The 14,433-nt window shown below is 43.1% G+C and overlaps 3 protein-coding genes across 8 annotated transcripts in view; 1 reads left to right on the top strand and 2 right to left on the bottom strand.

Moving 5' to 3' along the window:
* Nucleotides 1–6,248, bottom strand: part of ZCWPW1 (zinc finger CW-type and PWWP domain containing 1) — a 41,477-nt gene extending 35,229 nt beyond the window's left edge. Inside the window, exon 1 of one of the 6 annotated variants that reach the window (XM_074311618.1) lies at nt 6,150–6,248. The gene's annotated coding sequence lies outside the window, so the exon portion shown is untranslated. Of the gene's footprint in view, nt 1–5,507; nt 5,901–6,149 lie in introns of those variants that run through there. The other 5 variants (XM_074311613.1, XM_074311619.1, XM_074311614.1 and 2 more) reach the window with 5 other exon arrangements.
* Nucleotides 6,249–7,288: 1,040 nt separating this feature from the next.
* MEPCE (methylphosphate capping enzyme) lies at nt 7,289–11,305 on the top strand. The gene is made up of 4 exons (XM_074311607.1): nt 7,289–9,190; nt 10,018–10,236; nt 10,429–10,555; nt 10,754–11,305. The coding sequence occupies exons 1-4, from the start codon at nt 7,553–7,555 to the stop codon at nt 10,804–10,806; spliced, it is 2,037 nt and encodes a 678-aa protein (XP_074167708.1). The 5' UTR covers nt 7,289–7,552; the 3' UTR covers nt 10,807–11,305.
* A 499-nt stretch (nt 11,306–11,804) lies between these two features.
* PPP1R35 (protein phosphatase 1 regulatory subunit 35) lies at nt 11,805–13,995 on the bottom strand. Its single transcript, XM_074311620.1, has 4 exons — nt 12,983–13,995; nt 12,483–12,750; nt 12,219–12,361; nt 11,805–12,075 (listed from the first exon to the last, which is right to left on the bottom strand). The coding sequence occupies exons 1-4, from the start codon at nt 13,208–13,210 to the stop codon at nt 11,902–11,904; spliced, it is 813 nt and encodes a 270-aa protein (XP_074167721.1). The 5' UTR covers nt 13,211–13,995; the 3' UTR covers nt 11,805–11,901.
* Nucleotides 13,996–14,433: the final 438 nt, after the last annotated feature.

A 14,433-nucleotide genomic window follows, 5' to 3' on the forward strand; every position in this document is an offset into this window, starting at 1 on the left:
GCCTAGTCCTGGGGCAGCTCCAGAGAAGGACCTAGTCCTACTAAAGTCAGAAACTGAAAGGCCCTCTCACATCATTCAGTTATCAAGCACTAGGTCCTCTCATGAGCAATTCAAAGAAAACTCCAATCATTATATCAAAATAGATATCGACCCCATTACAAGTAAAAAATTTAGATCAAAAATGTCCTGGACACATAGAATACAAGAGTTACCAAAAGGAAATATGATACAGATAGAAAAACTAGGAAGGGAAGAAAATAGACACTTTGGAAAACCCAGTACAAAGTGATCACTTAAGAATTGAATGCTCTGAAAATTGCATTGGGTCAGATAGAAAACAATAATTGAACAATACAAAAAATATAAAGCTAAAAAACATTGGAAAAAGAAAATAAAAAAATAGTATCAAAAATAATTGACCCGGAAAGAGGAGAAACAATTGAATTATTGGAATATCTATCTGAAAATTATTATCAGGAAAAAACTCAATTATCATATTTCAGAAAATTATAAATGAAGATTGCACAATAAAAATAGAAGCAATTCACTAGTTACCTCCAGAAGGAAACTTTAAAATTTAAGCTCTCAAGCACAGGATAGTCAAAATCCAGTTTCCAGGAGCCACAATAAGGGGAAGGAAAGGGTGGGGGTGGGGAGGTGAGGGGGGGGAATTATTAATGTCTGCTATATTATAAATGTAATCTCATTTGATCCTTTACAACAACCCTGAGAAGAGGTGCTATGATTATGATCCTTATTTTACAGTTGAGGTTCCGGACACAGAGATTAAGTGATTTTACTCAAGTCACATAGTATTGCCTGGGGTCAAATTAGAATTCTGGTCTTCCTGATAGTAAGCCCAATGCTCAATTCAATATGCCACTTAGCTATCCAGCATTAAGTACCTAATATGTGCCAGCCAAATTCTAAATACGTTAACAAATATTATCTCATTTGATAAGTATTGTCTAAGATTGAGTATTTATCATAGAATATGATATTTCAAAAGTCAAGAACATTTATGTCAAAACAAAGTAATCCTAGAGGAAAAAAATGAGCTTTTAATTTAATTGAGGATTTCCAAGCATTCCTGAAGAAAAGGGCAAAACTAAGTAAACATTTAGAAATAGAAAAACAGTGACAACTTCTCCCCCCCTCAAAAACAAACAAAACAAAACAAAACCCTCCCAGAAAGGTAGATATATTTGTTTAATTGAAAGGAAATATGTGGGGATGAGTCATTTATATGTTTAATGGGGGATAAGAATTATTTCCTCAGAACCTTAAAACTTTAAAGAGTCAGAGAAACACTAAAATGGCAGAAATTCTGTGGATGGTTTTGTTCTGTTTTAATGTTTTAAGAAAAAAAACAAAAAAGGGAAAGAGGAACTGGAAGGAAAGCAGGAATAAAGTGAAATAAATTATTAAGCATAATAGAGGTGAAGATCATATAATCATGGAAGAAAAGTTAGGTTTTGGGGAGGGGTAGGTATCCCATGCACTTCTCTTTCATCTGAATCTGATAAGGAAGATCAAATACAATTGTACCATACACATACACAGCATAGAAACACATACTAAAAAGGGAAATAGAAGGCAGGGGCAAAACAGTGGTCTAAGAGGGAGGACAGTTTTGGGATGGGACTAGTAATAGGCAGAACCCATATGTTATAGGGTAGAAGAAGTATAGGATATCAAAAGGAAAGAATAAAAACCTATGATCATGGGTGAAGTAGGTTTTCTTTCCCTTCCCCTTTCTCCCTCTCCCAGGCAAGGAGCAATCCAATATATTAAACATGTGCAATTCTTTTATACGTATTTCTACAATTATGGTGCACAAAAAATCAGATCAAAAAGTAAAAAATTAAAAAAAAAAATTAAAAAAAAATGAGGAAGAAAACAAAATTCAAGCAAACAACAATTAAAAAAGGGTGAAAATATTATGTTGTGATCCACACTCAGTCCCCACAGTCCTCTCCCTTCATCACAAGACCATGGGAACTGGCCTGAATCACCTCATTGTTGAAAAGAGCCATATCCATCAGAATTGATCTTGCTGTTGCTGTGTACAATGTTCTCTACATCACTTAGTATCAGTTCCTGTAAGTCTCTCCAGGCCTCTCTGAAATCATCCTGCTGGCCATTTCTTACAGAACAATAATATTCCATAACATTCATATATCACAATTTATTCAGCCATTCTCCAACTGATGGGCACTCAAGCCACTCAAGTATTCACTACAAAAGGGTTGCTACAAATATTTTTGCACACATAGATCCTTTCCCCTTTTTTATGATTTCTTTGGGATACAGGCCCAGTAGAGACACAACTGGATCAAAGTATATGCACTTTGGATTTAATTAATGATGTATTTTTTCAATAAGATCAGGTCTAAAGTAAGGGTACCTATTATGATCACTAAACTATTTAGTATAGTCCTAGAATTGCTAACAACAGCAATAACAAGAAAAAGAAATGGAAAAAAAAACAAAAATTATCTTTTTTTGCAGATGATATATTATATTTATAGAATCCAAGAGAGACAACTAAAAAGTTAACTGAAATATTGAATAACACCAGCAAAATTATAGGAAGTAAGTTCTGTTTTGCAGAAATGAAGACTAAATAATTTGAGAAATGTTAAGTCAATACAATAAAAAAAGACAATGAATAAATTAATTTACTTTTTCAGGGCCATACCAACCCACAAAAGGAATGTTTTCTAAATTTAGGGGAAAAATAACAAAATTCATTCACTAGAATTTGAAAGGCAATAATGAAAAAAGTGAGAAGAGGATTATCATCAGATTTCAAACTGTATTACAATTCAATAATCACTAAAATTATATAGTACTGGTTTAAAAGGAGGTATCAATCAGTGAAACAATCAGAAAGCTAGAATTTATTATGCTCCTATTATGTTGATATTGATACAAAATAAGAAGACAGTCCCCTGATTTCAAGGAGTTCACTGTCTAAGTGGAAGAAACAGCATGTAAACAACTATGTATAAACAAGATAGATACAGGTTGAATTGGAGATAATTTTAAAAGGAAGGCATTTAGATTAAGCAGGATTGAAAAGGCTTCTTGTAGTGAGAATTTGGCTGAAACTTGAAGAAAACCAGGCAAACAAGAGGCTTTCGTGAGGCAGGAGAGCATTCCAGGGGCACTGCCAATAACAACACTGGGATGTCATGTGTGAGGAACTGCAAAGAGGCCAGTGTCAATGGATCACAAAGTAGAGGGGAATATATTAAGACAACTGGAAAGGTAATACTGGGTTTAGTTTTGAAAATCAAACAGAGGATTTTATATTTGAACCAGTTAATAGAGGATGTCTCCAAGGGCTCTGTGGAGGGCCCTTTTTTTTTTTTTTTCTTTCTGTACACGATTTTGCTTGATCTCATTAGCTCCCTACCTCCAGACTTAAATTTTCAACTATTGATCACCTCAAAATGGATCCCATAGACATCTTAATTTCAGTACATTATCCATTACTGAATTAATTTTTTTCTCCCCAAAACCATCCCCTTTTCTTAATTTACCTATGCCATTCTTTCAATCAAACACTCACTCAGGCTCAAAACTAGGTGTCATCATTAAATCCTCACTCTATTACTGCCAAATCCTATTGATATTATTACCTTCATATATTTCTCACATGTCTCCTTCTCTGAGGTAAAGGTCCTCATTACTTCATGGATTAGCTATTTTGATTTCCTTTTGGTTAATGACCAATTCAAAATTTTCCCTACTTTATTCAGTTATCAAACTTCCTAAAGTGTAGATCTGACCATTTCATCCTTCTACTCAAAAAATTCCAGTGACTCCCTATTACCTCCAAGATCAAATACTGAACCTTCTGTTTGGTTTTCAAAGTTTTTAATAACCTCTCCCATCCCCACCATCCTAGTCTTTTACTGTATTGCTGACTCCCATGTAATCCCACCAGTAAGTAACACTGGATTCCACTTTTCTTCAGGCAAAAGCCTAGAATAATATGCATGCATTTTCATTTGTTTCCCATTTCTGGAATACTCTTCCACCTTATTCCTGCCTGTTAGTTTTCCTTCAAGTTTCAGCTAAAATTCCACCTCCTACAAGAAGACTTTTCCAGTCATCTTTAATCTTAGTTCCTTTCCTCAGTTAATTATTTCCAATTTATTATCTATCTATCTATCTATCTATCTATCTATCTATCTATCTATCTATCTATCTATCTATCTATCTATCTTGTTTATATGTCCTTTTGCCCATTAGACTGTGAGTTACTTGAGAGCTAGGATTGACTTTTGCCTTTTTTTTGGTCATCTCCAGAGATTTGTACAATATCTGGCATGTCTGGTATATAATGGGTACTTAATAAATGCTTGTTAACAGAAATAAAAATGTAAAAAAAATTCCTTTTTAACAATGTTAAAAAAGTTAACAGTTTTCATTACTGCCTAACATTTATTAAAGGCAGAGCCAAAATCCAGCTAGGCCTGGAATTTGTATGTGATCATTCTGAATTTTTTTCTGCTTTCTATAGGAAAAGCGAATCAAAGTTTTGGGAAGAGTCAATATTTAGATTAGACTGTACAGGATGAGGTAGAAATTCTATTCTGATATTTCATCAAAATGTGGAGTTAACCCAAGTTAATAAAGGTTATGTCAGTAGAGTTTTAAGCTTTGGCAGATTTTATCAAGCAGGAAGTTTCAGTGCACTAGATATGTTGTACAAGTTAAGCATAGTGGGGGTTCTAGAATTTTGAGGTTATGAATAGTCTATACTCCAAAATGGAATTTTCATTTCATTTTCTTCCCTCTCCCTTCCATTTACCTTTGGATATATTTTATAAGTGGGTTTCAAAGAAACTGCCACTTTCTCAATTAAAACCTGGAGAGGCAACAGATTCAAGACAATAGGGAAATAAGGGTTATAGGATAGAAAACTGATAAACTGATAACAGACTTTAAATAACTGTATCTACTGGGATACATTAAGACTTCTTAATCCAGATTCCCCAAGGATGTCCTAAAACATGCCCATTTCTGTAATTTTAAAATATTGAACTTAACAAATAACATACAAAATGAGTTTCCAATTTACTGAGTCCTAGGGTTGGATTGGAAAAACCTTCCTCGTTCTTCCCAAAGCAACAAATAAAAAGGAAAAACAAAACCCTTATAACATAAAGATACAAATCTGTAAAACAAATTCCTACATTGACAGTACCCGAAACATCTAATTCTATACATTTACACAGTATATATATATATGCCCTGAACAGTTATTTGCCTTTTTTTACCCTCAAGGTTTAACACAGTATCCATGACACTCAAATGTTATCAATTTACTATCATACCAAGTACTAACAAGCCTTTCCTCAATGTTAACTATCTTGAAGATCCCACTATTACTTCAAATGTCCACATAACTCCGATTTCGCTTTATGCTGTTTTCACTGTTCCTGAACCTGTTGAATCTCCTTTTACTCTCCTGCAGAGTTACTGCAGCTTACCTCTCTACCGCCCTCTCCTACCCAGAGTGGGTCTGACTTCTTTTCCGCCAGGTATCAGATCCTGACAGGACTTTCTTAAGATCACTCCTCTCTTCCGGGGAAACTGTTTAGCTTTGGGATGCAGGGGCAGGACTAAGGTTTTAAGACTCCTAAAGTACCTTCGGCTCACCTCCAAATGCTCGGGGTGGTCTTTGGAGACGCCCTAAAGGCCTCCTCCTACACCAGGGGAAGGGAGAATAAGAGGGAGAGGCGTCAGAAATCTGGGGAAGGGGGAGATAAAGCTTGGACTGGCGACCTACAAAGAGGGGAAGAACAACAGGTGGCCACAAGCCCGCGCGCTCCCTGACCCCCACCTGTCTAACCCCTTCCACCAGAATCTAGGAGCGAGCCCAGTTCTCATAGCTTTCTAACATTACGCATGCGTAGAAAATAGTTCGCCTTAGAGAAGAGCGGTGGAAGAGTCTTTCCTGTGCTCAGATTGACAGAAACTACAATTCCCAGCGTCGATTTTTAGTTATAAATAGCGCCCGATTATAATTGTGATATGCATATTTTTAAAATTTCTGGCTTTTCTCTCAGCCCAGGGACAGATAATGCCTTTTTCCTTTTCCAAATACTGATTTTAATTATATTACATTTCACCTTTATTTTTAAACGAATCACTCGCCACTCTCCCTCTTCGCAGTTAAATGACCTTGTTCTAAACCCTCCCCTCCGGACTCGTATTGACCAATGGGTGAAAGGTTGGGTTAACCGAGGGCGGTCCAAACATCTCATTTTCCAATGTGAGAGGGCGCTGCGGCCACGTTCCTTCACAGCAAAGACTGTCAAGTAGTCATGGTTACTTTTGATTGGATCAGGGAAAATTAGGGTGAGAGGAAGGAGAACTCTGCGCAGGTTCAGTCCGGGTAGTGAGCGGAAAAGAATGGAGAGTGACGAGTTACCTCCCACCTCTTCCGGCTTTCTTAATTTGGCTAGGAGGCTGGGTAAGTGCGGTTAGAAAGAAGAAATCCAATCATTCCATTTTAGGGCAAGTCTAAGGCAATCTTTCGGTTATTTCAGTGGAGTTCGATTTTCTTTTTTTTTTTTCATAGCCACTCTTTTCTCTCCTGGGAGAGTATGTGAGTTAAAGTGACTTCCTGGCATCAGTTTTATTCCAGTGACATGTTTTTGGACGGGATGTGGGCTTGTGTAGTCCGAACTCCACCATCCATTCCTTTTATTTCCACTTTCCCTTTTTTCCCCGCATCCCTCGTAAAAGGGCTCGGAGTGTGTGTGTATGAAGTATTTTGTAATTCATGATATATTAATTTACTGAAGCATCCATCCTCTTCCAAGATGCAGCTACGTTCCTCTCGTCTATGGAAGAAATAGTATAATGGACTACGTAACTTTCAGTACCGAGCTGTAGCTCAGTGGTAGCTTCCAGCACGTGCAGAGCCAAGAAGCGCGAGACTAACAGGTTGAGTGCGCAGGCGTGGCCTACTAGAAAGAGGCGGGGTAGAGAGGTTGTGGGGCTAGGAGCGAGGCGGAGGCCGCAGACGTTCAGTCCCTGGAGCCCGGGACGGGGTGTAAAGAAGGTCTTCCCATCGGCCTTACGCCGACGGTTGGTGGGCGTGCGCGAAGGATACGGGTGGGAGGGAGATCGTTGCGAAGGAAACAAGGTGTCACTTGAAAGCGGTGGTTCCCTTTTTTTAAAAGCCTGTAGCCGTTAAGTTTGTTCTGTCCCTGGTACGGACACTACCGGGGTGAGGGGGGGGCGGGTGGGGGGGGAGGCGGGGGAACTGTGCGCACGCGCAGTATAACTAGTCGCGCGAGTTAGGAGGGGGTGGAGAAAAAGGCGCAGACTCTGTTGTTTTCTTACTCAGTTTGGGTCGCGCGGCCTCTAGTTTTGGTCTCGCGCGGGTTAGTGGAGACGCGAGAGAATAAGGGAAGAGCAGGGTTACGCGCGCACAGGGAGAAGGGGCGGGGAGGAAGAAGGAAAAAGGGAGGGGGTGTAGGCCCCCTCTTCTCCCTCGTTAGCCTAATCGGGGGAGGGGGAAGAGATGATCGAGATGGCAGCTGAAAAGGAGCCGTTCCTCGTGCCGGCCCCGCCGCCGCCACTCCTCAAAGCTGATTCCAGTGGTGGGGATGACACTCTGGTGCAGCCACACCGAGAGGCCTCCTCTGGGGAGCTTTGTGGCGGGACAGCTCAGGGATCAAGCCCACTTACGCCCACAGTATCAGGCAGGGAGGGCTTTCCGGCCCCGTCCCTCACTGGGGCTGGCAAGAATCTGCAGCTAAGGGGCGACCCGATGGCACAGGGGGAGGCCCGCCAGTCCGAAGCTCAAGGAGAAGCTCCTCCCCCTGACATAGAGGTGGAGCGAAGGGGATGGGGCGGGACAGAACTAGGCCCCCCAGCACCCCCTAGACAGCGCAATGGCTTCCAGCCCCATAGGCCTCCTGGGGGCGGTGGGAGCAAGAGGAGGAATAGCTGTAACGTGGGTGGCTTCAAGCATCCAGCCTTCAAGAGGCGTAGGCGAGTTAACTCGGACTGCGATCCAGTCTTGCCCTCCAATTTTCTCCTGGGAGGCAATATCTTCGATCCTTTGAATCTGAATAGCCTCCTGGATGAGGAGGTAAGTCGAGCACTCAATGCTGAGACTCCTAAGTCTTCCCCTCTGCCAGCTAAGGGGAGGGACCCTGTGGAGATCCTCATTCCCAAGGACATCACTGACCCACTTAGCCTCAATGCTTGCACTGATGAGGCCCAAGTGGTTCGTGCCTCACCACTCAAGACTAGTAGAAAGCGACATCGACATCGTGGACAGCATCACCAGCCACAGACTGGTGGACCTGGGGGGAACGATCCCACTTCCTCTGCACTTCCAACTTCCACCACTCCTTTACTGCATGGAGAAGCCACCCCTCAACATCTGCAACAAGGACAAAGGTCCCAAGGCCGGGATGGCCCCCAGCCTTATGAACTGAACACTGCCATCAACTGCAGGGATGAAGTAGTGTCCCCCCTTTTGCCTGCTCCACAGAACCCACCAGGTACTCGGGCAGCTCCTTCACCTGCCTCAACTACACCTGCTCCCTTATCTTCTTCCTCCCGCCACCGGAAACGTCGTAGGACTTCTAGTAAGTCTGAGTCAGGTGCTAGAGCTGGTGGCCAGGGTCCTAAGGAGAAAGTCCGAGCAAGAGGGGGAGGACGCCATCATGACCACCCTCTGCCTGCAGCTGGTTTCAAGAAACAGCAAAGTAAGTTCCAGTATGGGAACTATTGCAAGTACTATGGCTATCGAAATCCAAATTGTGAGGATGGGCGGCTTCGGGTCATGAGGCCTGAATGGTTCCAGGGCCGTGATGTACTGGACTTAGGTTGCAATGTAGGCCACCTGACCCTAAGCATTGCTTGTAAATGGGGTCCAGCAAGAGTAGTGGGTGTAGACATCGATGCTCGCCTCATACACTCTGCTAGACAGAATATCAGACATTATCTATCTGAGGAACTTCGTCTCACACCCCAGCCACCTGAAGGAGTCCAAGGACCAGAGAGTGGTAAGGGGACTGCTACTACTCGAAAGAAGAGCTGCTTCCCAGCCTCGCTGACTGCCAGTCGAGGCCCTATTGCTGCACCCCAAGTGCCTCTGGATGGGGCTGATGCCTCTATATTTCCCAACAATGTTGTCTTCATCACGGTAAGGAGACTTAGATGGAATGAGGGATGTTTTTGCAGACATACACTGTGCATTGATGAGGGGGGGAGGAGAGGCAGTTATGGCTAGGAGCAAAACTATTCTGTATAGACTGAACTGCAAATTGGGAATTCAAGTTTGAAATGGTCTAGGGCCTGTGCTGATAGGATTGTGACTTTCCACCTTAATGACCATATGCTACCTTGCCCAGTAGGGTGAGGGGGACTTAACTGGTGTGGATAGGATTAGGCTTTGGAATTTTTTTTTTTTCTCAAATAATTTCTATTTGACCTCAGCATTCTGTCCCTGACAGGGACCAGGGACAGAAAAAATTGGACAGTTTTTGCACAAAGTTTATATTCTCCCGAGTCCTGTTAAAACTAAAGAAATCTCAAGAGTCCCAAGGCAGGAGGCTGGGAATTGAGGGAACTGGGGGGAGAATGGGGAAGGCTGGAGGGGCTACCCAAGAAACTCATGAAGTAAAAAATTGGTGTAGGAAGGAGCTAAGTACAGGAACTGGGTCTGGGTTTAATACTAGGGCTTTCCGTTTATGATGACCTTGCCCATCCCTCAGATAACTTTTTGGTGGTTTGTCCTTGGTACAACCTTCTCCCTACTGTCTATACTTGTGATTTCTTTGTTCTGCCAGAGTGAGGCAGAGATGCTAGAGCAGAGTAACTCAGTTATGCAAGTGTTGTAAGGTTTGGGAAATGTCTGAAAGAAATACTATAGATTAAAACCTGTTATTTTGGGACTGCATAGTAAATGGAGTGCAGACTACTTGTTTCTCTGTGCTGACTTTTATCCAAAAAAACCCTTTGCCTTCTCAGGGTAATTATGTTTTAGATCGAGATGAATTGGTAGAGGCCCAAGCTCCTGAGTATGATGTGGTGCTCTGTCTCAGCCTCACCAAATGGGTGCATCTGAACTGGGGTGATGAGGGATTGAAGCGAATGTTCCGAAGAATCTATCGCCACCTTCGACCTGGGGGCATTCTGGTTTTAGAGCCCCAGCCTTGGTCATCCTATGGCAAGAGGAAGACACTCACAGTAAGTTGAGTTTTAGGGAAAAGTGAAAGGGATCATTTCTATGAAGCAAGGGAAAGGGGATGCAGTAATTAAATGGGGCTCTGGCTAATGTGATGGAATTGTCTACAGACCTTTATTAAGAACTTAATATACTAGATACTGTGAAAAGTGCTGGGAATACAAAGGAAGATTAACACCTGTGTCTATTCCTAGGAAACGATCTACAAGAATTATTATCGAATTCAACTGAAACCTGAGCAGTTCAGTTCCTATCTGACATCACCTGAGGTTGGCTTCTCCAGCTATGAGCTTGTGGCTACACCCCATAATTCTTCCAAAGGTGAGATTCAGGCTAGCCCATATTAGTTTATTTCGTGGGAGGTAGGGGGAGGTAAAGGATGGGTAGAAGACCTCCAGTCAAAGTCTTCAAACCTCTCAGCTTAGCTGAGGAAGAGTAGAAAATTATGAGGGAGGTATTTTATCGCCTGTGTTTTCTCTTTAATAGTTACTACTTATCTTCCATGTCTTCTCTCTACAGGTTTCCAGCGTCCTGTCTATCTGTTCCACAAGGCCAACTCCCCTAACCACTGAGGAGCTCTTCAAGGACAATGATCAAAGGCTTCTCTTTGTTAACTGAGGACCTGTGGGGGGGGGGTAGGGGTAGTGTGGAGAGAAGTTCTACCCATGGCTTGCTCCTTTTTCCTATATCTAATTTGTTTTCCTGCCATTGTCTTTAAGAAGCCTACCAACCTCTAGCACCTAATCAACAGGCACAATTGGACTATAGGTTGTCACCTTTTTCTCCCTGCAGCCTAGTAATAAGCTGGATGATATGGATCATGAATTCATGATTTTAAAGGGGAGCTGAGTTTCCAAATCTCACTTGCTCTGGGCCTTCCCTTTTTGTTTCTTCCTAACCCACCTCTTGGATTCCTAGCGCCAATGGGCACCCTGGCCACGTTTCAGTGGACCAATATAGAATGGTTTATCACCAAAAGCTGCAGAAATCCCATCTAGATGGTTCTTGTGATGGGGGATAAGAGGGGTAGGGTGAAAGCAGCACAATAAACCTAATATTGAAGGCACTGAACCCTAAACTTAAGTCTTTTGCTAAGATTTGGGTCAATATGTCAATGTGGGGAGCATAACCCTGTCTCTTCTGCAAGTGATGTTTTAGGCTGATCCATTAGAGGTGTGTTGAAGGGATGGGGCTTTGAAGAAACTAGGCTGAAACTCCTGTAAAAATAGGGTTTTTATTGACTAGGAACTCTTTCTGCAGTCACATCCCAGAACTCTCGACACAAAAGAAGTGATGTTCAGTCATGTCCTCTGCCGAATTCATAGCCTTAAATGTAGCCATGCAGAAGAGAACAAATGCTACTTTAGAGGAACTTGGGTAAGGGGGGAAAGCTATCTTTAACATCATTTTCCATCTTTGTATTGCTCTTCTCATCCTGGGAAGGTTCAAACCCTAGAGTATGGGAGTTGCATTCAATAAGACAAACTTTTTTCAAGAATTGTTCTTAGGCTCTTATCAGGCTAAGCCTTACTTATTACCAACTTTTCCCAAGTCCTCAGAAAAGTTCTTAAAACAAACTTTTATTTCTATAAAACCCAACGTAAAGGACAGTCCCAATGTGTACCTTGCAACACAACAAAAATAAAAGTGAAGACAATCCTGTAGTACTATGTATCCCATCGTCTGAGAGTCTGATACATGAGGAAGGTGTCCCCTGCAGGGCGGGTCTGTGGCCTTAGCTTGGAGAGAGGAAACCCTTCAAATATTAAGTGTGGTGATTCATGGGCCAGTGATTGGGGATCACAGAAGATGCTTAGTTCTGGACTTGCTGCAGGAACTTCCTGTTTGGGGTTGGAATACAAGTCAGGCACAACAGTAAGGAAAAGTTTTCCAATAGTCAAAGCCAGAGTAGATGGAGATTGGGTTTAAAGCCAAAGATAAAATAGGTCCCCCTTCCTTGACCCCCCCCCAAAAAAAAACAAACCTTCACTTTGTGGATTGGGCCCTGAGGCTGGTGGGGAAGCAAGGCCAATTTTTCCATCAAGGCAGCATTCAACACCTGTTCCTTTGGAACCTGCAGGCTAATCAGGTCTCGGTAGAGCCTTTGGGATCTAGGCACGTTTAACCCTGAAGGGAAGAGGTAATGGACCTTTTGAAGAGGAGGGTTAGAACAATCCCTCAGGGTCAACAATCCCTATCTCTTTGATGAGAAACTGCCAGGCAGTACATTGCCAGTTACACTTCTTACCCTCAGATATGTTTTCCTCCATTTCATAGCGACTTAGGAATGAACTTTTCAACTGCTCCTCTGCAGCCTTCAGGGCATCAAATTGCCTCAGGGCTGTGGCCTCCCTGAGGGATTCTAGTTGTTGTCCCAGGGCCTGAGTACTTTGAAGTCCTGGAACTACAAGGTGTAGTAATGCTTCATGATTATCCAAATCTGTGGACAGCTTCCCCTGTGGTGGGGACACGCTGGAAGGGGAAGACTGACACGGGGATGCCAGGTGGAAACGAACCTGGAGAGAGATGGGATTGGTGATGTGGTAGGCAAAAAAGTACCAAGTGGGGATTACGCGAGGAGGGGCGAGGGCACTACAAAATAGACACAAATTTTTGTGGAACAAGTACGCCTAACAATGGAAACAAAGGAAGTAAGGCAAGGAGAACAAGTGAGGATGCTTGGAACAGAAATGGGGAAGATCAGGTGAGGGCACGAAAGGAGGAACGGGATAGGCTTAGCATCCTCACCTGACGCGCTCTTTGCCGTCCTTTCCGTACCCTGGGTTTGGCTCCCCCCAGCCGGAGGATGGAGCAGGGAGCCTCGGGGCTGCTCGGACCAGGGCTGAGACTGAGGTCCAGGCCGGGTTCGAGCTCCGGCTTGGGTGCAAAGGGCTCAGGTTCTACTTCTGGAGCCCCCACGGTCACTCCCTCCCTCAAGGACCCCCCGAACCTCCCCTTGCCACAACTCGGCATCATCAGGTATGGACAGCGAGGAATAGGTCAACGATTAGAAGTACTATGGTCCAGGGGTCCGCGGCGCGGTGAAGCTACCAAAACCTGTTAATGCTCCCCAAAGAAACCCCGATCTACGCGTCACTTCTTTGAGTTTTCCAACGTTTCCGCCCAGAAACGCCATGTATCCCTCCCTGGAGCTAGACTGGAGAGTTTCACGATCAATCAGGAGACGGTGAAGATTGACAAATTATCTCCATGCGTCACTTTGGGTTTTTCAATATTTCCGCCCGGAAACGCCACTGATCCCTCCCTTGGACTGCTCGGAAAAAGCTGCATGACCAATCAGGAGACGTTGAGTATTGATGAGTCTGCGGTTCCTAGGCTCGATGCAAAGTCCAAGGGGCGGGAGGAGGGAGGGCGGAATGATGGGAAACGAAGGATTAGGAGCCAACCGCGCTCGACTTTTGTGACGTCACGCGAAACGTACCAACGTGCACGGATAAGGGGCGCGCACCTTTGTTCTCTAGCTTCAGGAGGTGTATTTTTACGGTGTCTGCTGCCTTCTCTCATAGGTGTGCGCGATACTGTTCTGGGTGAAAGATAGGGAAGAAGGTTGTGTCCCTTACTGACGCCTAGGCAGATCTAGGGTGATCAGTTTACTGCACATAGTCAAACGTGCCCTCTACTTAGACCCTCAGGGACTCTTCATATTAGTTGATCCGCACTGAGATTCCCACCTCCCTCTCCCAAGAACTAAGATCCGTTTTGTTTAATATTTCCCCATGACCACATTTTACAGTCACACCATAAAACAATACAGCCCAACACATTTATTAAACACAGGAGCCTGAGGTAACAATTGTGCTGGTCGTTGACATTTAATTTTTATCTCAATCTTCACAACAAACCGGTAAAGTAGACACCACAGTCATATCTCCAAGTGATCCATTTTAAAGATGAGAAAAGTTCAGTCTAAGTAAGAAACTTGAGGATAACACAGCCAATAAATTTTAGAGGGGGTATTCACATCCGGATCCTCTTGTATTTTAGTAAGGCCGTTATCTGGGTTTCCGTTATATTCAGAATGGATGATATTTCCATGTCATATATAGCTTTGCCCTCCAAAAAATTGTGACTACCTCGAACAAGCAATCACTAACTGCTCCGGTCTATTGTAACTTGTGGTCCAGGCTTTCCTTTAAAAATTAGACTTACACGGATTTGCTTTGATCCCAAGGAGGTAA

This window comes from Sminthopsis crassicaudata, chromosome 4 (assembly GCF_048593235.1).
Source record: "Sminthopsis crassicaudata isolate SCR6 chromosome 4, ASM4859323v1, whole genome shotgun sequence".
Taxonomy (NCBI): Eukaryota; Metazoa; Chordata; class Mammalia; order Dasyuromorphia; family Dasyuridae; genus Sminthopsis; species Sminthopsis crassicaudata.